The 25,504-nt window shown below is 39.2% G+C and overlaps 4 protein-coding genes across 9 annotated transcripts; 2 read left to right on the plus strand and 2 right to left on the minus strand.

Annotated features, from left to right (window-relative positions):
- The first annotated feature begins 601 nt into the window (after positions 1-601).
- LOC116254852 (pentatricopeptide repeat-containing protein At1g55890, mitochondrial-like) lies at positions 602-2,273 on the plus strand. The gene has a single exon (XM_031630464.2). The coding sequence runs from the start codon at positions 658-660 to the stop codon at positions 1,855-1,857; it is 1,200 nt and encodes a 399-aa protein (XP_031486324.1). The 5' UTR covers positions 602-657; the 3' UTR covers positions 1,858-2,273.
- A 1,512-nt stretch (positions 2,274-3,785) lies between these two features.
- On the minus strand, positions 3,786-7,790 carry LOC116254820 (putative beta-glucosidase 41). Of its 5 annotated transcripts, none has more exons than XM_031630430.2 (13): positions 7,620-7,790; positions 7,471-7,537; positions 7,327-7,385; positions 6,259-6,334; positions 6,107-6,178; positions 5,933-6,020; positions 5,554-5,809; positions 5,365-5,480; positions 5,074-5,297; positions 4,958-4,989; positions 4,769-4,871; positions 4,578-4,686; positions 3,786-4,139 (listed from the first exon to the last, which is right to left on the minus strand). In XM_031630430.2, the coding sequence occupies exons 1-13, from the start codon at positions 7,785-7,787 to the stop codon at positions 3,953-3,955; spliced, it is 1,557 nt and encodes a 518-aa protein (XP_031486290.2). In that variant the 5' UTR covers positions 7,788-7,790; the 3' UTR covers positions 3,786-3,952. The 5 variants fall into 5 exon arrangements, with proteins under 5 accessions (XP_031486290.2, XP_031486282.2, XP_031486312.1 ...); XM_031630422.2 differs by having other exon boundaries at positions 6,259-6,337; XM_031630452.2 differs by having other exon boundaries at positions 6,259-6,387.
- Positions 7,791-11,328: 3,538 nt separating this feature from the next.
- LOC116267279 (geranylgeranyl transferase type-2 subunit beta 1-like) lies at positions 11,329-17,077 on the minus strand. 2 transcript variants are annotated; one of them, XM_031648931.2, is made up of 10 exons: positions 16,850-17,077; positions 15,305-15,369; positions 15,066-15,227; positions 14,559-14,675; positions 13,952-14,018; positions 13,707-13,855; positions 12,855-12,988; positions 12,669-12,767; positions 12,130-12,205; positions 11,329-11,729 (listed from the first exon to the last, which is right to left on the minus strand). In XM_031648931.2, exons 3-10 carry the CDS (start codon positions 15,187-15,189, stop codon positions 11,635-11,637), a joined length of 861 nt encoding a protein of 286 aa, XP_031504791.1. In that variant the 5' UTR covers positions 15,190-15,227; positions 15,305-15,369; positions 16,850-17,077; the 3' UTR covers positions 11,329-11,634. The 2 variants fall into 2 exon arrangements, with proteins under 2 accessions (XP_031504791.1, XP_031504781.1); XM_031648921.2 differs by having other exon boundaries at positions 15,066-15,216; positions 16,850-17,076.
- A 1,180-nt stretch (positions 17,078-18,257) lies between these two features.
- Positions 18,258-21,680, plus strand: LOC116249224 (organelle RRM domain-containing protein 2, mitochondrial). Its single transcript, XM_031622438.2, has 4 exons — positions 18,258-18,457; positions 20,602-20,670; positions 20,817-20,923; positions 21,280-21,680. Exons 1-4 carry the CDS (start codon positions 18,322-18,324, stop codon positions 21,379-21,381), a joined length of 414 nt encoding a protein of 137 aa, XP_031478298.1. The 5' UTR covers positions 18,258-18,321; the 3' UTR covers positions 21,382-21,680.
- The last annotated feature ends 3,824 nt before the right edge of the window (positions 21,681-25,504 follow it).

Below are 25,504 nucleotides of genomic sequence, written 5' to 3' on the forward strand. Positions count from 1 at the left end.
AACATTTAAACCATAACCTAGAAAGTAAAGAGAAGAGCAGGTCCAAGTTGAACTTTGTAGGCGCGCATAATCTCATCATTGTTTTAATTAAATGTTCGTTATTGACCAGTTAAAGAAGAAAACGATAGACAAAATTGTCAAGACACACTGTACAGTGCTCTGTACGTTTAGAAGGTGGATTTCTGCAACAAGTCTTGTCTTTCTGTATGCATTCAATATAATTTAATTGATGGGTACCATGTTTTACATTATTTTGTTTAAATATAAAAGTATAAACTTTTAAGTCTTAATAATTGAAATATCATGAGCTGATGATTTTTAATATGATCAGCTATAAAGTTTACTTTTTTTTTGTTAAAAATATATGTATAAATCTTATCTTTGACATTAAGTGAACAGAAAGAGAGTTTTTTATTGTAGGGTATACGTAAATCAAACGTACCCGCTTTTTTTTTTTATCATTTTGTTCTTTCTTTAGATTGTACGCTCCAACTAAAATTCATGAGCCGTGAAAAAAAAAGGGGGTGGATTTTCTAATTTTCTTTGCAGCAACTATGATGGGGTCCACGGTGCACAGCGTTAAACCCCTAAAACCCTAGTGCCCTCCCAACCTCTCCCTCTCTTGTTAACCTGCGGAGGAAAGAAGGAACACCACCAATGGCGTCGTCGGACTTCCTTCGCGTTCTTTTGCGAACCCGTTTGCGTCTTCTCAATCGCTGCTTCTCCACCGCCACGATCACCGATGCCGCCACCAAAGACGGTACTACCACCACTAACGCCCGCGTGAAAATCGCCGTGAACCAGATATTCAGAGAGAGGAATTACGATCGTTTGGTGGAGAAGTTCAAGGAGTGTTCCAAGGAGTACCGGTTCCGCTGCAAGCACAATGTCTACGAGCGCACCGTCCGCCGCCTCGCTGCTGCCAAGCGTTTCTCCAACATTGAGGACATCCTTGAGGAGCAGAAGAAGTACGCTGAGGTCGCCTCCGAGGGGTTCTTCATCCGCCTCATCACCCTTTACGGTCGAGCCGGCATGCTCCAGCACGCCATGCGCACCTTTGACGAGCTGCCCACGCTGGGCTGCGAACGCACCGTCAAGTCCATGAACGCCGTCCTCACGGCCTGTGCCGACACCAAGAATTTCGCGACGGTCAAGACGCTGTTCCACGAGTTGCCGGAAAAATTGGGGGTTACACCAGACATTTATTCGTACAATATCCTTGCCCTGGCGTTCTGCGAGATGGGTAGCCTCGACCTCGCGTTTTCGCTGCTCGAAGAGATGAAGAAAAACGGGGTTAGCCCCAATACAGTGACTTTTAATACTCTTCTGAATGGGTTCTACCGCAGCAATCAGAGGTCGGAAGCGGAAAAGGTGTGGACGGAGATGGAGAACTGCGGAGTGATGCCGGATACGAAGACTTTCAATGCAAAGATGCGGGGACTGATCGTGGAGGGTAAGGCGAAGGAGGCCGTTAAGGTGATTGATGAACTGGAGTCTAAAGGGTTGAAGCCGGACACCGTCAGTTTCAATATATTGATTAAGGCGCTCTGCGAGGAAGATGACGCGGAAGAAGTGAAGAAGATGGTCTGTGAAATGAAGACGCGTGAATTGTTACTTAATCGAATGATATACGAAACTGTCATCCCTGCTCTCTGCAAAGGAGAGTTTATTGACATGGCTTATGAATTATGCGAGGAGGCATTGAACAGGAATTGCTTCATCAAACCGGAGGTTTTGCAGGAGGTTATTAACCGGTTGGTCGCGATATCGGAAGATGAGAAAGCCAAGCAACTTGTGGATATGGGCTCGGGAAAGAGTTACTACGATTCGAAGTTTACGATATCTCTTGATTCATGACGCCTTTTAGTCCTGTAATGATTATTTGGTTTTCTCTTGTTATCTTTAATCTATATTCGAATTCTGGTCAGATACAAGTTGTAATCTTTTTGCTCCACTCGATCCTCTTCTTCTGGCAATGGAGGATGTGAATTGGTCTGCCAGTTAGCCCACTGGCAGACTGTAAAATATCTCCAAGGGTATTGGTGTCTTCAAATTTTCTTGCATGCTAATGAGCTAGTGCCAAGCTCACATAGTCAGGGTTGTGTTTTCCTCTGTTCAATGGTATGTTAGTCGTTTTGCGTGCCAATTTTGTAGAAATGATCAACGAAACAAATTCCATTGTTTAGGATGCAGAGGCTTTATGTAATGCTCAAAGTGCTTCTGAAGTTCAACTAGCTTAATCGGTTAACCATTCGTCTTGTCTGTTTTTGCTCGTTACAGGAGCAAATTCTCCTTCCCATTATTTTATGCTGATTTTGTCTCTGCCTGTACATGCATTAAAAGATGTCTATGATCATTATCAGGTCTTTTTTGCATTCGTTTGCAGAATCAGATTACCATCCTACTGTTTTGATAAAAGCTCACTCTGATCTTTGTATTCGGAAGCCCCTAGTTGCTCCTGTTTCTTATTCGGTGCTTTTGACATTGTACTGTTCGTTGCAATTATGTAAGTGTTTTTCCCTGTGCTTTGAACTGATATGATTCAAATATTGAGTAGGTAAAGAAGTAAAAATGTTCAAACACTGATGCTATGTGAAATGAAGAAGCGTGAATCGTTGATGAATGGAATGATTATACGAAACTGTAATCCTTGCTCTCTGCAAAGCAGAGATTTTTGAGATGGCTTATGAAATGTGCTTGGAGGCATTGAAAAGGAATTGCTTCATCAAACCGGAGGTTCTGCAGGAGGCTATTAACCAGTCGGTCGCGATATCGGAAGATGAGAAAGTCAAGAAACATGTGGACATGGGCTCGGAAAAGAGTTATTAGGATTCAAATTTCACGATGTCTTCTTGATTCATGATGCCTTTTGGTCCTGTAACAACTCGATAGCAAACCCATGTTAATTATTTGGTTTGCTGTTGTTATCTTTACTTTATAATCAAATTGTAGTCGAATACAAGTTATAAATTTTGCTCCACTCAATCGTCTTCCTTTTGCGGCAATAAAGGATGTGAAACTGGTCTTCCATTTACCCCACTAACTCAGACTTTGTAAATTGCTCCATACGGGTATTGGTGTCTTCAATTCCTGCATGCTAAAGCCATTGTTCAGCTTATATCTGCCGGGTTGGGTTTTCCTCTGTTCAATGATTGCGTGCCAATTTCGTAGAAATGATCAATGATACAAAATCCATTGTTTAGTATGCAGAGGCTTTATATAATGCTCAAAGTGCTTCTGAAGTTCAACTTAGCCGAAACCGTTAATCATTCCTCTTGTTTGTTTTTGCTCGAGGGATGCTACATGTGCAAATTCAACTTTCCATGTTTGTTTCTATTTTATGTGGATTTTGTCTCTGCTTGTAGGTTCACTAAAAGATTGCTATGGTCATTGTCAGATCTTTTTTGCATCTGTTTGCCAAGGTCAGGCTACCATCTTACTATTTTGATAAGCTCATTATGGATCTTTGTATTCGGAAGCCCTTAGTTGCTTCTCTTCCTTTTTCGGTGCTTTTGACGTTCTACTCTTTCTTGCAATTATAGAAGTATTTTTCCTTGTGCCTCGAAGGAACTGATATGCTCAAAATGTTATGTACGTAAAGGAATAGAAATGTTTCAACACTGTTGGGTTGATCTCTGCTCTGTTGGTTTATTATTGCACTGGCAGTTTAAATCATTATATATTTCCATTTCACGAGCTATAATCTAGGCGGAGCACCTTATTTTAACCTGCACTGAAGGAAAAACTGTTGCTGTGAAAGAAGTTGGAAAATGCACATATGCACGGAAGCGCTAATTTGATGGGACTTATTAATTAAATAATAGCACTGAAGAGTACATGATTGATATGTGCTGCTTGCACCTTTTCTTTTGTTAGTATGTATTTTGAATGGATTCCATGTAGAAACTATCTATACCGCATTGCATTGACTTCGATGTTGACAAGCAATGACTTACAAATCAGAATAATTTCCTTTGAGAAGATTTTTGAACCATCCAGCTGATGCTTTGGGAATTCTTGTCAGATTATTCTTGTAGTCCACAAAGTAGAGGCCGAACCTCACCATGTAGCCGGAGTTCCATTCCCAGTTGTCTAGTAGAGACCACACGAAGTATCCACTTATGTTGCAACCATCTAACCTGCGTTGTGTTAATGCAATATATCACCTTCAGTTCATGAGTTTCCTATAACTACTACTTATCTAAACTATCTTTATGATGACCGATCATGATCAGTCAAATTTTGCAATTCTAGTCAATATCCATTGGTTTATTTGTTAAGTTGGCCTCCAGTTTCAGTTACGTTCTTTCAACTTGACCTGTTATAAGGTGCTTGAGCCCATCGAGCACCTGCTTGAGTGACTTCTACCAAGTTAGACCAGGTCTTTTAATGGATTCAAATTTGATCGTCTCATACAATTGTCTGGCCAGTCTGTTGCAACAAATGGGAGAAGAGCCTACGAAGGGATAGAGATTGGTCACTTTCCTAACTGTCCAGTCTATAGCGCCTTTGTCTTGGACCTGGTAAACTTTTTTCTGAACCTGTCTTCTATCTGCAGAAATTATTCTGTTATATACCTTATAGCTGCTGAAAGATTTGAGAGATAGTCTTTATGATATCGGATCCTCTTATCATCTTTCAATGCCTTATCCAATCCAACGAAAGGGCTGTTTGGGTCATCCATACCTGCATTAATCGATTTGTTTTGTTCAGACAGATGTGGTTCAAATTGCCAGCACATTCAATGAGCTCAGAGGAAGTCGCGGACCATTTTCTGTTATAATTACTGGTGGATTTCCGTACTTTTCCTTAATGTAGATGGCTAATTTCCGAATGCCCCAAGGGACGATGTATAGCCAGTTGGAAGCAGCCTGAAGAAAATGATTTCACGAGCAGTAAGCTTAAGCCATGAAGGTTAGATTTAGCAACAAAGTGTTTTTGAGAAAACTAAGTATACTCTTTCTCCAATTTGTGCTCCACCACGAGAGGCTGCAAGCAAGGATTATGTAGCATTGAGCATCAGTAAAACACTATATGTACGTTTTGAAAGAAAAAATTTGCAGATTTTCTTACAGGTTGTAATGACTGCAGAATCAGAGTAAGCATCACGCAGTACTAGCTTGCGTATTCTGGTTCGATCGTTTCTTGCATATAGACTTGTATAGTGATTTATTCCCACAAAATCAAATGAACCGGCCAATGATTCAGACATATCTAACGAAAAATTAGGCAGCCTGTTGCCTACAAGTTGCTGCATTGATGTGGGGTAGCTTCCAAACATAAGAGGGTCAAGAAACCTGTAAATGTTTCCAATCATAATCAAACATCTTCATTGGATTGAAGCGTATGTGTACCAGTGATTACCATCCTAGTCCAAAGTCCATAGCTCTTTGTGCAGCATCCCTGTCTTCTTTCACATCAGTTATTGGTTCGTACCATTTAGCATCCAGGGCAATTCCAATATACCCCCCTTGACTTTCCTGCGTTTTTATTTATGGGCCACATTGATCAGTATTCTTAGCCAGGTGCATGCAGATCAGGGGCATGACATACCTTGAAATGCTGCTGGTATGTATGAAATGCAGCAGCATGAGACAAAAGTATGTTATGGGCAACCATGTATGGCTCAGTTGATGATTCTCCATTCTTGCAGAAAAGATGCCCCAGGATTGAACACCTTCCTGGTGCCTGAATCCCTGTATCATAACCCGATATGGAAAATCCATGAGGCTCATTGAAGGTGATCCAGTGCTTTACTTTGTTGCCAAATTCTTGAAAGCAGGTGTAAGCATAGTTCCTGAATTCCGTTCTGTAGCGATACATGACTATCAGTTACTCTCTGGAGCTCATGCAGCTGACGACAAAAGGATGGGTTTAACCCTGAAGACAATTATATTTGAAGAAAATAAGATGCTACATGGTTGTCACTTACACTATTTTCTCATTCAACCAGCCTCCATATCGATCCTGAAGTGCTTGTGGAAGGTCCCAGTGATAGAGGGTGACATATGGTTGGATGTCTGAAAATCCCATGACAAGCAGTTTTTCCAAATCTTATTAATGGTCTTCAGAGAAAAATATGCATTTTGTCTATTGGAGAGCCTACTTTTTTCTAGGAGAGCATCTATCAATTTGTGATAGTGTTCTGTTCCTTCTCGATTTGGTTCTCCACTCCCATCTGGAGAATAAAGTTGGATTCTCATGTACGTCAGGAACTTGTGCGAGTTCAAGGAAAATATCATGAAATAAATATCTTACTTGGAAAGATTCTTGGCCAAGAGATGGAGAGCCGGTAGGCGTCCATTCCCATGTCATCCATCAAGTCTATATCGCTCTGCTTCAAGCATAATTTTCAATTTTCCTCACATTGTGGAATAGAAAAATCAACTGAACAATTAGAAAAAAGAAAAAAAAATGTGCATTTGTCATTAAAGTACACACACACACACACACATATATATATATATATATGTGTGTGTGTGTGTGTGTGTGTGTTAGCTTGTATATGGAGCTAATTTAAGCTGTGAGTTAGTCAAAGGTATACCAATTGAGCTAATCCACGTCTATGTAATAATTTATGACGCATGTTGCATGGAATACCCTCTGAGATCTGATCAAGCATTTTTGTGCTTTGTTCCCCCTTTGGACAAGAAATACGAATTGATTCCCACCTTAAAACCGAGCAATAGAAAACGCACAGGCCACCATGGTCCTGTGTTTTCTATCTGCCTTGTACTGTAAAGCGGTTTATCTTACCCTATCTTGAGGCCCAAGAAGTTGGGATTCTGCTTTGGCATCAGGCAGCATGAAGAATGATTTTGGATTCTTGCTGAATGGAACCACGCAGTAACAGAAGCAAGATAGATGTTTCAATTGACACGGGAAACTACCTTCCACTCGTTTTTAAGTGCAGAATATAAGCCTAAAGCAACAAAGTCTTATCAAGAACCAAACGTTTTCTTCCCCTCCCAGAATCTGGTGGCTCCAGGCCACTTCTGGTGCCAAAAAGACCAGTTCTGGCAAGCACTAGTTTGATGAGACCCATGACCACCTGAGTGTGAAACAAACAGCAGCATGCTTAAGGCTATGTTATGATGAAGCTGCTACTCTGAAAATTTTATGCTCTTTGGAGTGGATCTATAGGTTCCGGCTTCGGAAACTGCAACTGTAGGGGGTGCCGTTTACTTCCTTTCCAAATGCATAAATTCCCAACCTACCAGGCTTACCTACCCCCTGTTCCAGTATGGATTCAGTATTTGCTCTCTCTCTCTCTCTCTCTCTCTCTCTCTCTCTCTCTCGCTCACACACACAAACACACATCTCTACCTTGAACCGGTGATACTGGTCAACAGCCACGTCTCCGTTGCTAAAATCAAGAATTCTTCCTGTAAAAACAGCGAGATAATCTATATCAGAATTCAGCTTTGAAGTTTATAACTCGCGTTTCAGCAGATGATTCCATGTTAAAACCTGGCTTCCTGGTGAAAGTGTCCCAGATGCTCAATCCCTTGTTCTCTTCAGTCACTGCCCCTTCAAACTTTTAAGAACAGTTAAATTCTTTCAGAACTCGCTCTTATCAACATAATATATGCAACATGCATGAAGAGAGAGGGAGAGACCTGATAAGCTGAGGATGCCGTGCCAAAAACAAATCCTGGCGGGAAGCTATCTCTGCTGATCATACCTTGTGCTTTTACGAACAGGCATATGGTGAAAAAGATGGTGGCAGAAGCCATTAATTGTGAGCTGACAACAGAAGCCCCTTGGGTGGTATCCGTCCTTCTCATACATATATAGCATAAGTTCCAAATGTTTGGTGGAGTGTGGAAGCAAACCTTCAAGAATTCAAAACTTTTTGGAAATCAACATTTCACTACTAAAAGATAAAAATATAAAGTTGTTAAAACTGACCAGAAGAGTGTAGAATAAGTAAACTTTCAATTGGCTTGAACAAATAATTGCTGCTGACTCATCTTGAAATCCAAAGAGAAAAAACGAAAAAAGAAAAAACGTGGAGAAATTTAGTTGGGAGGTCAATTACAGTGCTGTACAAGCCATACACCTCATGAAACAGTGAAGTTGTGGAGTACAATTTTGTTCATAGAGCACTCCTTAGAACCAAGATAGAACATGTTCCACCAAAACCTGCGTTCACGATAAGCATAAGCTATATACGGAAGAAAGATGTTCCATATGACAATAAAAAGAACAAAAAATATGCGGACACGCTAAGTCACAACCGGCCAACCGGCCACAGGAAGTTTGTTTTTACAAGACAGCGGCCGCATTTACAAAAAGCGGCCCCAATCAGTATCTATTTTGCTTGCTTACGTTTTAACTGCTTTCATTTACAGAAATCTGCTCAATAGTTGAGCGCTTCACAACAAACCGCTCATCTTTTGAATGAATTCCCAAAAAACAGCCTTTACTACCCACTTGAAAAACATGCCGGAGGACGCCGTTCTTCCACCTGCCGGCAGTCGGAGCCCCCCCCCCTCCCTCTCTCTCTCTCTCTCTCTGCCTGATGGTTCTCATGTACCGTTTCATGTTCACACATGAAATACTTCTTTATCTGTCACTCCACTCCAATTATGTCTCATATTACACTTCACCAAATTACATCTTAAAAGTCCGTTCCTTTTCAAGATCTTAACCAAGCAGATGTCTATTTCACGTTCACACATGACAGACGTCTTTGTCTATCACTCGCTCCAATTATGTTTCACCTTACACTTCACCCAATTACATCTTAAAAGTCTGTTCCTTTCCAAAATCGTAACCAAGTAGATGTCATTTTATTGCTTCAAAACTCTGAATTTATTGTTAGATGGGTGCATTTATATGCACAGTAGGATCTTTTATAAGTATTACATACTCGATCGACCTAAACTTTTTAAAGCTAAAAATTGTTTAGAAAAGTTTGCCCTACTTGTTCTAATGAACAGCTCTGAAAGTGTATTTATGAGTTCCAACCAAGGAAAAGAGATCCTAATTGCTTCAGTTAATATTTTGAACAAAAAGTTTTGCAAAATTGTCTACTCAAAATTTAGTCGTGCGCTCTGATCTTGCGTGCCTTTTAAAACGCAGGTTGATGATCCGTCTATTTGAATTGTCAACCAATGTTTGTTTATGTAGATTTTGCATTTTGGGATTCGCAGTTTTGTTTAACTGGCCAGATATTTCCCAGCGTCAATTCCTTAGTTTAATGCAGTTTGTTTAATAAACATCAGGGCAGACATTTCCTAGTGTCAATATCTTAATCTAATGCAGCTTGTTGAATAAACATCGACACAACTTTTCTTCCAGTGCCAATAACTTTGTCTAATGCAGTTTGTTGAATAAACATCGATGCAGTTTTTCGTTGATTTTGGCAGAACAGGGGGGAAGGTAAGGATCTTCAACACTTCTTGCATATGGGGAAACGAGAAAAGAAACAATGATCGTTATTCCAACTCCATGATACAAAAATGGGCAAGCATAAATGGTCTCCTGTTCCAAGGATCAAAATGGTTGGACATCATTCATGGTCTAAAGACAAGAGTTTCAACAAGACAAGTGCAGAACAAGTTGTTTATTATGGCATTCTTCCTGCAAGGTGAAATGATCACCTCTTATAAGTTGATTATGGCATTACACTATCGCATGTGGACTGTTATAATACCCAGTCTCCCTAGAACAATTGGCGTATGGTAGAATATTCACGAATGTAATTTTTTTCTTGATATTATACGAAAAGATGTGGTCTTCCAGGAAATATTTTTGCTGTTTTGGCTTCTATTTGAGCTATAGACCAAATTTTTAACATTATTCATCTGTCACAGTCACTGTGCCCTCATCGTCATTATCTTATGCCTTATCCCATTTTAGCGGCCTCACTTTACCCGATTCTTTGTATTTTTCTAAAATAAAATATAGAAATGCTTGAAGATAGGCTTAAAGAGTAGATGGAGCAGATGACGATTAGGTTTACAGATGAAGATATGAAAATCCAACTATAGTCAAGATAGAGAGGTAGAGCTCAAAACACCACGTAGGCGTCGGCTAATAGATGTGTGGCATTTGTGGCAGCAGAGACTGTTGACCATTTAATTTGTCACTTGCAGATTTAATAAACCTCTTTGGATATGGAGTGCAGAGATTTTTGGAAGAATCTGAAAGCCATCCGCACCACCTCTTTACTTGAGAAAACTGAAAAAATGGAAGGATGGCTGTCTAAGCGTCTCTGTTTGGGTAGGACAAGTCTTAGTTATTTCAGTGTAATCCACTTCTCCAGTTTGCTGGATGTCATGCTTTCATCTCCCGCAAAGTACTATTGGGTCAAGAAGACATGGGAAGACATCTCCCGCAAAGTACATGCAGCAATCATTCGTTTCTGTCGTTTTGATCTTTAGTGAATCAGCTAAGGGTCGGTCTACTCCGAAGCTATGATTTCTAGAAAAAAAGAAAAAAATATTTTGTCAGAGAAGATGGAGTTCATCTCATACTTGGCAAGATGTCTCGGCTGGTCAGCTTGGGAGAAGTTCAAAGTTTGGTGACAACCATGTGCCCCATATTTGTCTGGCAGTGTTTTAAATTGTAACAAGATTTGGGAGGTAACAGATCTAGTAACAATGAACAGCAGAGAAATAATGGCCTCCATGATACGGCTGAATGGAAGGATGGAGATAAAAACCAATGTTTCAATCAGATGGCAAAGCAAATGGATGGCAGGTTTTGCTCTTCGGTTTAGAGTACATATAGGATACTACAACAAGATGGGTTCGAGATGGTATTGTGGTGCATGAGCTTGTTGAAGAAGGGGAACGGTGCGAGTGCTTCGACGTGTTGGCCATGTCCCTTGTACAGGCAATCTTAGTGTTGTCGTCTTAGAGGGCACGGCCAGCATGTCCCGAAGTAGATCAGAAAACAGAAGGCAATAAGATAAGAGGGCCAGCACTTTGATGAATCCTTTACTCACTTTTATATTTTTAGTACATGCCACGAACAAATTGTACAAACAGAGGCCAATTTTGTCACGAATAGCCTGTCTAGCTCATAGTTGTGCTTGGTCATAGGAAATCGAGGGCGGAAAGAGAACCCGCCCAATTCATTGCCTAGTCATTTTTCTGTATGCGAACAAGAATCTAACGTTTCAGGGAATCGGTGCAGCTATGTTACCGTGAGAAATTTCGTCGCCGTGCAACATATTCGCCCCATGTTGTTTTAAGATTGGCACAGGACACAACTGCTGCCGATGCAACAGTCTGGTCATTTGCTTGAACAAAAAAATTAAAGATGCAATGCAATGAGATTCTTCCCCATTTAGCTATGCCAGAAGAGAGAGAGAGAGAGAGAGATTTTCTTTTTCTTTTTCCTGCATTCTTGTTTCCATAAATTTAAACACATAACAAAAACTAACAGACATTCAGAAAAATGCTCCGTGAAACATATGATACTTCTCACCTAGTCAAAGAGAAGGCACGGTCAAGAGAAAATATGACAGGCGATGGCCAATTAGAGTGCATTGTTATTTCTTTGACGCCTTCCAATGTTTGAGAGCCTGGGTACTTCTCAGTCAGATGATTCTCAACTAAACAATCCTTCAAAAGTGCAAGCTCGCAGGCTAAAAGTCATAAAACCCGGGCGGATCAGATTTCATTTGCTGAAGAAAATCCTGTTGACGACGGGTACAGGCAACGCATAAGCTGGATCAATGGCTTTCAACCCCGGGTACTCCAGCAAGGAAAGACCTGCATGGGACAGCCGAAATAAGCACAATGACAACCACTGGTACGCCACAGATTACTGGATAAGGTTGTAAGTACAGAATGATGAATAAAATTGAAATGCTAACCCAACTCGCTCATCTAACATGTGCATACATGCACGGTGTCCATGTAAATGTGTTCCTATGCAATTATACCACGTTCACCCATGCGAAACAGATAAACCCGGGCAGCCCATTCATCAAAAAGATTGCAAAGGCACATGTTAGTTGCCTCAAATGTAGGCTATATTGCTTCCATTATCTTTAATTGTTGAAAATTTATAATCCTGAGGCACCAAGGCTCAACAACCAGCTAAAAGGCAAGATAAGCCACTATGGACCCATGAGAGAGAGAGAGAGAGAGAGAGAGAGAGAGAGCATGCCTGCTACTCCAAAGAAGGTGTGGAAGACATCGACAGCATCATCTGGCCTGTCTGAAATCCCTCCATTGTCTTTGTCCTACGTCATAAACAGCACAATTGTAAATTATCAGCATGGAAGGGACCCAAGCTTAACAAGAAAAAGAATTAACATGTGGGTCATCGCATATATTAAGGGTCATCGTTAACATGTTTCCTCCTTCAAGAACTCTGATTAGGAGTGATTCAGCATCACCTCTAGCCAGATCCTAATCATGACATATATGGTCACTGCACTGCAGCGATAACAAATTTTACAATACTGGAAAATTTTCCCTTATTTGTTCTGAGCATATTTGACAAATGGGTTCACGGAACCAATTTTTACACAAGCAAAGGAAAAAGCTGTCTGTTACAGTGATTGACACGAAGGAACTAAAAGAAACTTTACATTAGCCAATAGAAATCAAGTTTCAGACAAACAGACAACTAAAACCGTGCAATAAAACTGGGTTGAAGAAATGCAGGCCCTTTTGTGTGTGTGAGAGAGAGAGAGAGAGCACCTGACAATCTAATATAAAGCTTGCAAGCTTATCCTTGTCTATCCAGTGGACCCTATCCATCATTGTCAAGCTAGAAAGAACCCACCACGAGTAGCACACCTGAGACATAAAAAAACATCACATTAATGAAAAGAAGTGTTCTAGAACTACGTCCTTCATAGCGAAATAACTAGTTCACGAACGTACATCAGGAAGCTTTTCCGGTCTCCCATTAAGTCCCCCTGATTGCACTTGTCGCTCACATAACCACCACCCAAGCAAATCCTTGTTGATGTGATTCATGGCACCAACTATAGCAAGAGCACCCACACAACAGAAAACTGCAGCAAGACCAGCATCCTTAAAACAAATCCCTTGTTGAAAAACAAAGAAAATCAAGAATGACCTATCTGACTACCTGCTCAGAATACTATACCGGGAAATACATAATATGAACCATCATGAGTTTTCTCCTTATTATCTTTAAAGAAATGTGGAATCAAAAGGAAACAGCTCATAACAAGAACTAGAAGGAAAGGAGATATTGACTTTCCAAAAGGAAGACCCAAATCGATGATTGAACAAAGTACCAGAAATACATGTGAACACTACACTAGACTAGCAGTTAAGGATGGGCATCGGGCTGAGCCACAGCCCATAACAACGGCCCGGGCCCGGCCCGACTGCCCAGAACCTAGTGCGGGCCCAGCCCGGCCAGCCCGATTAACATTAAAAAATAATCATTTTAATATAAAATAATATATATAATTTGTCATAATAAAATATATATAATTATATATATAAATTATAAAACAATATTAAATATAAGTTATTGTGCCTCAATCGGCATACCTTGGCAGGCCCAATAATTTATCGAGTCTGCCCAATGCCCAAGTTTTGGGCCCGAGCCCGAACCCAAGTGGGGACGGGTACCTGGCTCGGTGCCAAGGCTTATTAGCAGTTGGTTGATATATCAGTGCGCTATATAGAATCAACTGTCAATCCGAGAAGATGCACTGTAATAAATGGATAAATATGTGATTAAAAATTAACAATAACCTTGGCCAGCATGCGATTCAGCTCCAGGTGTGCAACCAAATCCACCATCAAAATTTTTGCAGCTTACTATATATTCTACAGCCTTTCCCACATTGATTTTGTCTAAGCGGTGAAGCAATGAAAGACAACATATTGCACAATAAGAAAACCTACAAAGTCAAAAGATTACCAGCCTAAGTTGTGCTAGAAGAAATACCAACAAAAGCAACAAACGATAACTGCAAAAAATAGAAGAATGAGAACACCTTGTATCAATTTCACCCCATATATCACCTGAAAAGGAACCATCATCTTGCTGCAGCCCAGCAATGTCTGTCAAAGAGTCAAGTCAAACAGAGGGTGCAATTTAATGGTTTTGTTGACAAGAGTGAAAGTAAAAGCCAAGGGAAGAACAAATCATGAGAAAAGCTGCCCTAAAAGCAACAAATCTGGTGTTAAGCAAGGAAAATTTTGACCCCCTAATCCTGACTAAGGCACCAGGTTCTAACAATCCATACATCTTGCACAGGAACAAGATTAACCGGTCCTCCACTAACATGGAAATTTCCCAAAGAGTTTGTGGACACAATTGAATAGCATGATTTGATTGAAAAGGATGGTGATGTTTACCAAATTACAGTTAGCATCCTCTTTATTGTTCACAACCTAACCAGAAGTAATAAACTAATAATCCAGTCTCATGGTCAAGTAGCGACCGCAAAGAGATGAGCATTTATAGTAACATAAAGACAAAATGACAAGTTAGTCTTGAGATAACCATATCAATGTGCTAATTTATCATACTTTGGCATGAAGTCTAATACCAAACTGCTTGCTCAAACAGCAAAATTTAGCATCTATTAGGAAGGATACAGTCTGTCACTTTTTCAATGTCAACAACATCTAGCCTGTCAAAGAGGGCAAGAATTTGGACGGCACTAAGTGTATAGAGAATGTGTGGATCATGACCAATATTCCCAGCAAAACCACCTGCATGATAAAAAGCAACAGAGAATCAGATTTATTAAGGCAGGCACCTCATGTATTACTTGTCATATGTTCTGGAACCTAACTAATTAGGTCTGCAAATCATTGTATAATTTCAACATATTATATGTTGTTTATCTGTCTTGGACCTCTTGGTGGAACTTTGTAAGCACTAATTTCTTGTTCACTAATGATATAATATCTTATGCATAAATTTTTTTCATCTCTCTGAGATTAATAACATCCAAAAAATGAAGCATTTAAAGGCACATACACTCACTTCAACAAAAAATGAATGTTAAGTAGCAGCATGAATGATAGCTCATCACAAAACAAAGAAAATCAAGCCTTGCCCATATTATACTAAGTATAGGGAGGGGTGAATTTACTGACCACACTCGTGCTGGCACTTCAGCACCCATGATATGATTGCCTCTTGATCAACATCTCCTAGCTTTCCCAAAAGGTCCAATGTAGTCAAACCCCAATATGCACCATTCATCCTTAAATGTTCCATGACCAAAGATTCGAATTCATCCTTTCTCTAATTTCATGCTAAAAACTCTTAAAGTTTGCCATTTGACCAACAAAAATATCTTCAAATTGAAATTAAAGAAAAAGAAGCCACAAACCTTTTCTACAGATAATATATATTGGGCATGCTTCTCAATTTCCAGTTCTCCCATCCTTGGAGACACTGGGCAAGAGCAGAATAAGACCAACATCAGTTGCAAATAAAAAACCTCATATGCAACTGCTAGAAGTTATGTATCTTCCAATGAACCAAGGAAAAAGGACCATCCATGAAATTCCTCAGGAGGTTCTGTGAGAAACCAGCATCTAGAACTTTGCAGTCATGAAGATGCATGACAACACATCATTTATATGAATTGTTTAAGTGGTCATACTTAGAGTCAAACCAAAGTGGCATGGAATAAATTCAAATTTCAGCAACTCTAACATAGATGAAAACTGAAGGAAAATTTACTATGGATGACCATTGACCTGCAATGACAATGTATTTACAATTGAACAGACAAAATATGCACCAAGAAAATACAAATCAAGCCACTTCAGTCAGCATTCTAAGATATTTTCAGTGTTTAGAACTAACCAGACTTTCTAATATTTCATGAAACCTTAAAACCAATTTTCTGAGCTAGAGTACAACTACAGGAACATTAAGATTGAAGGTTCAGTACATCAATGGATTAGAAAGTTGAATGAAATTCATAATATCTTCATGACATTCAGTGAAGCAGGAGGAAAATTTGCCAGATTATTTCCAGTTTCTGGTTACAGGTTGAATCTAGTTCTCCATGGAACTCCACATTAAATTCTTAATTGCCACAACTGGAGAATCAAGCTAAACTCGCATGGAAACCAGTACTTATGTGAGTCTAACATACAAACCTTGTGCATTTGAGATTGAGAATTTGACTGTCTAACAACTAGCAAAAGTTGTATATTTGAAACGAATCTAGACTGTCCCACATAAATTTTTACACTTATCAAAACATTACAAACGCTAAAAGTACACATATCTCTTGCATAAATCCATGGGCTACCTGAGGAAAGATATTATCATATTACAACAAAAAGCTCTACATATATTGATATAGCAGGTCATGAAAGATGGGATCCGTTTCTTCTTAGCAACAAACCAAGCAAGTACAAAAGGCAGCCAGGCTTACAAGAATCATAAAAGAAAGTTGATAAGAGAAAAGCAAAACGTAATTGCACGATTGGGCCTCTAAAAATTTATCTTCAGAACATCAAGTTTCGAGAAAATCAGTCAAGCGGAAAACAGGAAAATCCAACAATTTCACCTTTTCCTTTTTGGTTTTTTGTGGTATATTTAATTTGCTATGCAAAACCTACTAGACATTACCAGAAGAAGAGGAAAACTAACAAATGGCATAGCTTCATTATAAAACCCTAGTTCAATTAATGAGGACTGATAATAAATCCCAGCAACCACACCCCCAATCCCAATTCTTCACCCACTCCTCCCAAAAAAATGCCAATCATAATCTCTAGCGGTAGTCACAGTACTCTACACAGGAAAAAAAAAAGATCACGATAGACCAAAGAAAAACAATTCTAAATCAAACTGATCCAAGCAAGTTAAAGTTTCTCCTGATAGCCATGTAGAGTAAATCAGAGGAAAGGGCTACCACGCCGGGGAGATACAACGCCAGCAATGTCGAAATTGGAACTCCCGATCGCCTTGCCCGAAGGAAGGCGGCAAAACCGGAGGCGAGAGCGATCCAACACAGTAAACAAGCAAGTCTCTGCCCGCCACAGGGTGGGAGGGGTGGGGGATAGGAAAAGAGAAAGAGATCGGTCGTGACAGAAATATTTCCCTTTCAGTCGTTTCTCAGTTATTGCACACAACTGGCCAGTTGGTTTTCAGGAGATTTCATGGTCAACTTATACCCACCCACGACCATTGAATTAGTTATCCCTTTCCAACAAATATTAAGAGGTTTTTAAAATATATATTTTATTTTTAATTCACTGATTCAAGAAATAAACTTTTGAAAACTTTTTTTCATTTTTATATTTTCAAGGCATCATTCAAGAATCCGATTTGTAAGGGATAAAAGGTTACCAGAGCAAGGTTAGCAATTCCCTGGCTCACTTAGAAACTTTTGGCACATCGTTGATGCCTTCCTTAAAAACTCTTCAGATGTCTCCCTTAAAACTCTTGGTAAGTCATCAAGGGTTATCCGATGAGTATAAAAAGACGGTTAGTTCCAGCCCGATAACTCAATGGGTCAGGTTTCTGATGCCAATAACTTCTTCAAGTTGACCTGAGCCCAACTCGATGCGTACCTTAGTTGTGTCTACCTATCCGACCAGTTACATTATGCCATATGCCATGCTTGTTAACATCCTTACAAAAACTAACCATAATAACTACCTTTTCTTCAAACATGTTTATGGGGGAAGAAAAAAATCATCACCATGTAAGTGTGGTAAGTGTTATCTAATCAAAAGATGCCGCTGAAGTAACGCTTCATGACACTTTTGGCAAGGGACAAAAATAGACGAGGAAATGTATTGTTGAGAAGATATCCTACGAAGCAACCAAGAAGATGATTGTGTTATAAAAACGCAATATTAGTCAAACCAGTAGATGCAAACTTGGATAAGGCTAAAAACAATAAGTCTTGTCTAAAAGCAAAAAGTGTAATATTTTCTATGATAAAATAGTATATTAAAAAAAATAAATAATATCGAAGTAAGAGAGACAAAATCATGAAAAGGGCAGGAAAATTTGATAAAAAGCAAAAGGAAATTCTGGAATGGCTGGAACTGAAAACATGATGCCACTTCGTGTTTGTTTTGGGCGGATCAAAATACCTGGAACCATATTCTATTGTTTGTGTGGAGGGAAAAGTTTTCCGGTTTTTTGGAATGTGAATCGGGAATTTGTGAAAAAGACGGCCCGTTTATATTCGAACTTTAGAGATCGCTGCTTCCATATCGCAGCCTGAGTCCGTTGTCAATTTGTCATGTCCCATTCTGTAAATTTTAGCAAGTGGAACACCCAAAAAGTAATTCCCCACCCTAAAACCCCACGGAATTCCTCTAGTCGCCCACCGCCGTGTTGCCTGTGAGATCGAGAGGTTTCCTCGAAGAGATGGCACTGAGGGCAGCGGCGGCAGCTAGGACGAGCGGTTTCCGGCGGCTCTTCTCCATCTCCGCCTTCTCTCCGCCACCTCCGGCCACTCCTCCTCCGCCCCCTGCTGATCCCTCTACGAACCTCTTCGTCTCAGGTTCTTTCCCTCTCGTTCGTCGCTTCCATTTCTGTTGTTTCTTCTCGCAGCCCTGTGGCAAAAAATGACGGTGTTTATTCTCTTCGATTTTCTGCTGATGGGTTATCGATGGCTTTGGTGGTGGCTATTGGGGCTCTGGTGTTAATTTTTCCCCTGTTTTTGTCCACAAAAGCTTTTGTATCACTTGATTTAACAGGTTGCTGATGAACTTTATATTTGGGGAGGCTTTAGATTGGTGTAGCATGATTATGCTTCGTATGAGCTCGTGCTTTCTGTCTGTAAAGTTTCGGATTTGACAACGTTTTTGTTTATTCTTTCACGTCTTCGACTGTGGCTAGCTATTTATCTTATGTTTATGCATGTAAAAGGGAGTTTTGGCCATATATCTTATTCTGATGGCTCGTGTTTTTTCCTTTTCAATTATCTGTTCCCCTCTGGTGCGGTTCGCTTAGAATGTTTACGAGTCTTCAGTGGGAAATTGAATGCTAAAAAGTACTAGCTAACTGGAAAAGAATAAAAACGTTGTTGAGGCTCTCTGGGTGTGCCAAGAAGTTTGGAGGCTCAGCTGAGGATTTTTGATTTTCACTGGGCTTCTGTTCTAAAGTGTGAATGACTAGGCTGTCCTTCTCTTGTTTCTCGAAATATTGACTTGTCCAGCTAGGCTGCTAATCGATCTACCTGTGTTTGGAACCAGCTTCTAGTTGGCCAAAGTAATCAATTACATAGTCATTGGTCGCTACCCAGGCTTTGCTCGTCACTTAGGCAGTTAGGCTTTACCTAACACTTTTAACAACATAGGGTGGGTTATTCAAATCTTACCTTGTACACTACGGATGAATTTTAGTTGTAGCATTTACAAGCTATGGTATAATTTAGCAGCTTTATAATTTCATAGCTTATGTTCTATTCAAGTATTTCGTTCCTACATATATCCTTGTAAGAAGAGCTTGATCCCAGTTGTTTTTAACTTTTAAGATCATAGTTAGCTTGTCTGCATATATTCCATCTCACCCTGCATTTTTGACGAGGCTAGTTTCTGAGTTGTTTGTGAATGAAAATACAAGGCCTGTCTGTGGAGTATATATTCTTAGTATGATATGGTATAGCTTCAGCGAGGCTGAGAAAAACCAAGCATGACCATTAGAACCTAGGAACAGCAAAGTGTGCCAGTAAGTAGCAACTTGGATGCTTGGCACGCTTAACAGATTGCAGCATTTACACCAAACTTAACTGACCATGTAATGGATGCTTAATTGCTTCCATTCACTCTTTTTTATTGTCACTTTGATTTGTTTGAAGTTAGAACAAAAAGTAGGAATGCCAAAATGACATGGCTGAGTTAATAGGCTTAAGCTAAAAGAACATGAAATTAGAGCCTGAATGAGCTATGTGCAGGTTGTGCACATGCTCAAGTGTACACACAAAAACATATATGTATTTAAGATGATTATGATATGTGTTGGAGATTCGGAGGTCATATATGACTTGTGAACTATATCACTGCACTTTGACTTCCTTGAAGTTTCATCACGATCTGTTTAGTAGGGCAAAATTTTCTTATTTCGTCCCCACGCAAAAAACCAGGTTATTTAAGTTGTGAAGTTTTAGCGCAGTCTGGTTTTTTGCCTTAAATCTCTTGAAAAACCCGATTGCACATCTGTTTTGTTGGATAAAAAAATAGATCATTTGAACCAAATCTGTAGTATCTGGTCTGCATCTTCTCCGCTCTCCTTCATGATCTCTCTCTCTCTTTTGCTCACAAACACATGCATGCATACACAAACATTGGTTTTAGATGTTCAAATGTGCTGTTTAATTGGAGTTTGCTGGACATATTTTCTGGCTGAATTCTTGGGTTCCGCATCATTGATTGTTGTTACTGTCCTTTCGTTATTTATTTTTTATGCAGACATTGATAAACTGGTTGGCTGTGTATACAGATCTATATCAATGTCTTCTATTATATTTGTTTAGATGACTGTCAGAGCTAACGTTGGATCAACTTAATGGTTTTTCTTATGTTCTTTGGAAACTATGCTCCTTGTGATTTTTTGTGCATAGTCATTGTGGTATATCAAGTAATCTTCCTACTGAAGTACACTTAGTAAACGCTGTTGTGTTTCTGATTCTTACTGCATTTGTAGGACTCAGCAAGCGGACCACAACCGAGAAGCTCAGAGAAGCTTTCTCCAAATTTGGTCAAGTCGTGCATGGTGAGTCCTCAGCCTGCTTAACTTTAGAAAAATAATTAAAATGTTTTCAAATGGTAGAACCGTAGAACATCCTAATGTTGCAATTCAAAAATTATTTTTGGACTTAGAAAAGATTAATACCACTTGCATTTGAAACCTTTTTGCAGCAAGAGTCGTCACGGACAGGGTTTCTGGTTATTCTAAGGGATTCGGTTTTGTCAGATATGCTACCATAGAGGAAGCTGCTGAAGGAATAAAAGGAATGGATGGCAAGGTGAGATAGGGAGATTAAGATTCCAGACTTTATGGCTTTTACTTGTCGGGTTGATTTAGTAGGAAGCACCTTGCGGATCATGTTTCCTGGAAGCACCTTCCTTTTTGTGCTGCCACTATGAAAATCAACCGTTAGATTTCTAAAGTCTCCAACTTCGAGACATATGTACATACCATTGGAACAACACGTTCCAAATGGTTGATACTAAAAACAAAGATTTTATCTGTAGGGTCTATTTGGTAAGCATGCGGACCCGGTACGTGATCTGTTTCTACATCTCGTTCTGACCTTCATTTACAAGCGTACAGACAATAATGATGAATTGGTGATGCTTCATTGGCTTTTCTCCTTTGCAGTTTCTCGATGGCTGGGTTATCTTTGCAGAGTATGCAAGACCTAGGCAACCTCCACAACCTCCTGCTAATGAATCACCATCAGGTTCATACACGAGTTATTAGACCTAAAATGCAACTGTTCTAAATTGCTGGCTAAGCATCGGCAGCATGTTCTTCATCTTGATTGGCACTACGTTGATTTGTGATGGAGAGTAATTTTGGAGCTGTTGAGTTAAAAAGTAGTGCCAATGAGAAAACTGGGTTCTATTTATGTCGAAGTGTATTTGACGTTGATTTATAAACTACAAGTGTATTCTTAATGGAACCTTCAGCATGAGTTATGCAGGCTTTGACACAGAGAAAAACTAATTGGTTAAAAAAACAATGGTTATGAATATATACGTTTCCATGTTTGAAGAATATGTTGGCTCTTTTTTTTTTCCTGTTGCACGTAGATGCCTGGTAGATTGAGGGTCTGGAATGGTCATAAATATCTTTGATGTTATGAAATATCCAGAAAAAAGCCCAAGTCCTGAAAAGTGTTGACACTTGGAAATATCTTCTTCTCATCATGGTACTCAACACTTCAAAGCTTCAGGGTCTTGAAATTCTCATGCGACATTTTCTTTAAATCTCATAGGCGAACTTATTTTCCTTTTCCCCCCTAATGTGAACGTTTTACTGCTTGGTTTTCTCGGACTCTGTTAGTGCTACAAATTTTATCCATTTTCTGATGCTCTTTCATGCGATGATTTTGGAGAAAATTAAAATGAATAAGAATACGAATATCGTAGTGCCTGCCTATCAGAACTCTCAAGCCATATTGTGCTAGGTATGTTTTTTAGCCCTCTGATCTAGTTTGGTCTCTTTTAACTCGAATTTTCTAGCCGTGGTTCCTTGTTGCCAACAGGGATTGTATGCTTGCTGAATTAGTTAGAAATGCGTTGGTGCTTGAGTTTGGGAGTATTTTTCTTGGCATCATCTAGTACAAATCGGTCTTCATTTTAGTAGTATGTACAAAAAATTTTGCAGCTTTTGTGGGTTCTGAACGACAATTAGAAGTCTTTTGGTTGTTCTTCAAGGAAAAGTAGCTACAAGTTTGAAAACTTGGAAATGGCCAACCACTGCTACTGTTTCTGCTTTTCGATATCAAGTATCATAAAGGTGAGTCATGAATTGTCTAAAAACCGAGAAATTGAAGCAAAAAACATGTTATTTTGATGTGCATATCATTTTTGGGAAGTGTTTAAACTCAACGGTGCAACTTTTAGAGTGACACAACGGAGTGGAGTCAGAACTAGGTGCAAATCTATATCCTGATTGCACCTGGTAGAATGAACAACATAGAGATCCCATGAATCTTGGTTGGTCAGACATGGCTTATGCCTTATAGCCGTGGTAGACAAAACGACGTTGAGTTTCTATATGGAACTCAACGATAAATTTCAAAACATCGTGTTATCAACCCTTGGCCTGACTCACTAGGCGATACATTTCTTCCAGTCCATGGGAATTTCACGAGGAGGCGTATCAATCTGTTTTCAAGGACTGAGGTAATGCAACAAGCCGGATTCTTCCACTGTATGCCAGCCAAAATTGCAGCAGTAATCTGATGATTTCGAGATCAGCAAGCTTCATTTTTTGTTCCTTTTTGCATAATTTCAAAAATCGAAAAACTTTTGAGTAAAAGTTTGGGTTATTCCCAAAATAGCAACAATGACAAACTTTAACATATTTTAGCGATGGTAGCACGCTCTTTGCAGTCACTGTTTTATTGACAAGCGGCAAAATCATCACCATATTTCACTCTATTACTTGTCTACTAATTATTGCAGACAGAAAATTTTGTATTCTCACGATAAATTTGCTTTCTCCTAAAAACTTTTCATGCAATGTAACGACTCTTTAGTATAAACGTGTAATGCAACTTGGATCGCTCGTGATGAAAAAGAAATAACATTGAGCCACATGCTGCTGTAGTTTTCGCTAGTTAATCATTGTTTTGAAGTTACTCTATCGTTATTTTATTAGGCCGAACATATAAATAATATGGTTAATAGTCCTTTCTCTCTTTTCCAAAAGGAAAGCAACATAGTAGTTGATGACCCATCAATATCATCAACCCGCTACATCCATTAATAACATATTCATTATTTATTTGTTAATATTATTCTCATTATTTTGTTTGTTGTGATACAGAGATGTAAGCTTTGGTTACTTCTTCCCAGTCAATTTCCCATCAACCGAAGGGATATAGAATATGCTAATGTCGTGTTAAGAAATGAGCCGAATTGTTTAAAACACAAATTTTTGAGCCTTTCCTTCCAAAACGAGAAAAGGCAAGGAATGCTTTTTCCCTTCCCTTGTCCTTCACTGCAACGCTGTTGTGCTTCACACGAGGAAGACCTTCTTGGAGGGCCAAAAAGCTTCGTATTCCAAGAAATCCCGTTTGGACGAGTGTCAAGAGATTTCAAAATTCAAGTTCTGTTCTGGTGCATGTGTCCCTGCCCATAAGGCTCAATGACCAAGGCAATATGTAGTAAATAGTACTGAATAGTGCTTTAGTTTCTTGAGGAACCAACACCATGTAAATCCCCACGCAACTTAAAGAGTCAGAAAATCCATTTACAGATGTGCCAATCGTCTGGCCTGGTTTAAGCCCAATTTACATGTTACTTACTGTGGTATATATATACATATATATCTCTAAACTCTCTTTATCTCTCTCTCTTCTGCCTTCAAATCTTCTTTCAATGCATATAGATATCTTTATCTTAAATGAATAAATAAACAAGAAGAAAAATGTAACAAACGTTTTTATCTAATTCACACATTTCAACCGTATATCATAATGAATCAGATGACTGATGAATGGCGTGAGTGACTTTAACTAACTATAGTCACCATTGAATATATATATATATATATATATATATATATATATATATATATATATATATATATATATAGAGAGAGAGAGAGAGAGAGAGTGATCGAATGGTTATTCTGGTTGTCAAGAGTTACATAGCTCATCTATAAGAGTTTTGATCCTCCATAATAGATGCTCATCAATATTTTCTCTTTAGTTTTTTTATTAACATCCATCATGATGGAAGTGGCCATCTGTGAATTGATAACTAAGTGTATATATATATATCTATATATATATATATATATATCTATATATATATATATATATATCTATATATATATATATATATAGAGAGAGAGAGAGAGAGAGAGAGGTGGTTGCACGTAGCACTATGAAGTGTCGAGGAAGAGGGGAAGAGTGTGTTGTATAGGGGAAGGCGAAGGAGGTAAACGTACACCACAAGGTTTACAGCGCCTGAGAGGCTTCATGAACACGAGACACAGAGTAATGGCTCAATGATTAAACAAGATCGCATTGAGGGAGATGAGAACGGTACTGTGGAGTGGAACAGCAGGAACCGAAATTAATGGCGGCAACCATCACCGCTGCTCGCCACCAACAAGGAAGGGCCTTAGGCCTGCCTGCCTCTGCCTTCTCCGCCTCGGGCTCGCCGAGGCGTAGAGCGCAAGGGTCAACTTTCGCTAGCCCTACGCCTCGATCGATATAGCTCCGAACTTGGAGTGCAGATGAAGTACTTCAAATGGTTTTTGTCCCAAATTGTTTCGAGCCGTAACTTGGTTGCCGGAAGCTGCGAACAATCTCGATTTCGTGATTTTTTTTTTCTCTAGTTTTTATTTATGTTCCATTTCAAAGATATAGCGTAACAGTTATTATTATTTTATTAACTCGGCGTGCAAGTGTTCAGTCTATTTGAGAATACTAAAACCCAAACTCTGTACCACAGAAACAAACAGGAAGGAATCAGGGTAACATGAATCGCCACCATCCAATTTTTTGTTGTTGATGAAGAGTTGCAACAAATTTGATTGTCTGGGACAAATCTTTTGTGATCTTTTTGTCCCAATCTCCCGTATATTATAATATAAGATAATATAATTCTATGAAAAGTTACAAATCCTTTTGTGATCTTTTTTTTTTCAGGAAATTGGATGTATTCCGGATATGTTTATGTAATTGGAAGCTTGTCGTGTTTCACCCTTTTTCTCCTTTTTTTTTTGGAGCAACATGAACTTGAAGCCAAACATTGGTATCCATAATTATTAACTAACTTATTGGTATTTAAGTACTTGGGAATCGTCAGGATGCCGAAGCACTAAAGTAAGCAATATCTTAAAATTGAAAATGGTTGGTCCC

The sequence above is a fragment of the Nymphaea colorata genome, chromosome 1 (genome assembly GCF_008831285.2).
Source record: "Nymphaea colorata isolate Beijing-Zhang1983 chromosome 1, ASM883128v2, whole genome shotgun sequence".
Taxonomy (NCBI): domain Eukaryota; kingdom Viridiplantae; phylum Streptophyta; class Magnoliopsida; order Nymphaeales; family Nymphaeaceae; genus Nymphaea; species Nymphaea colorata.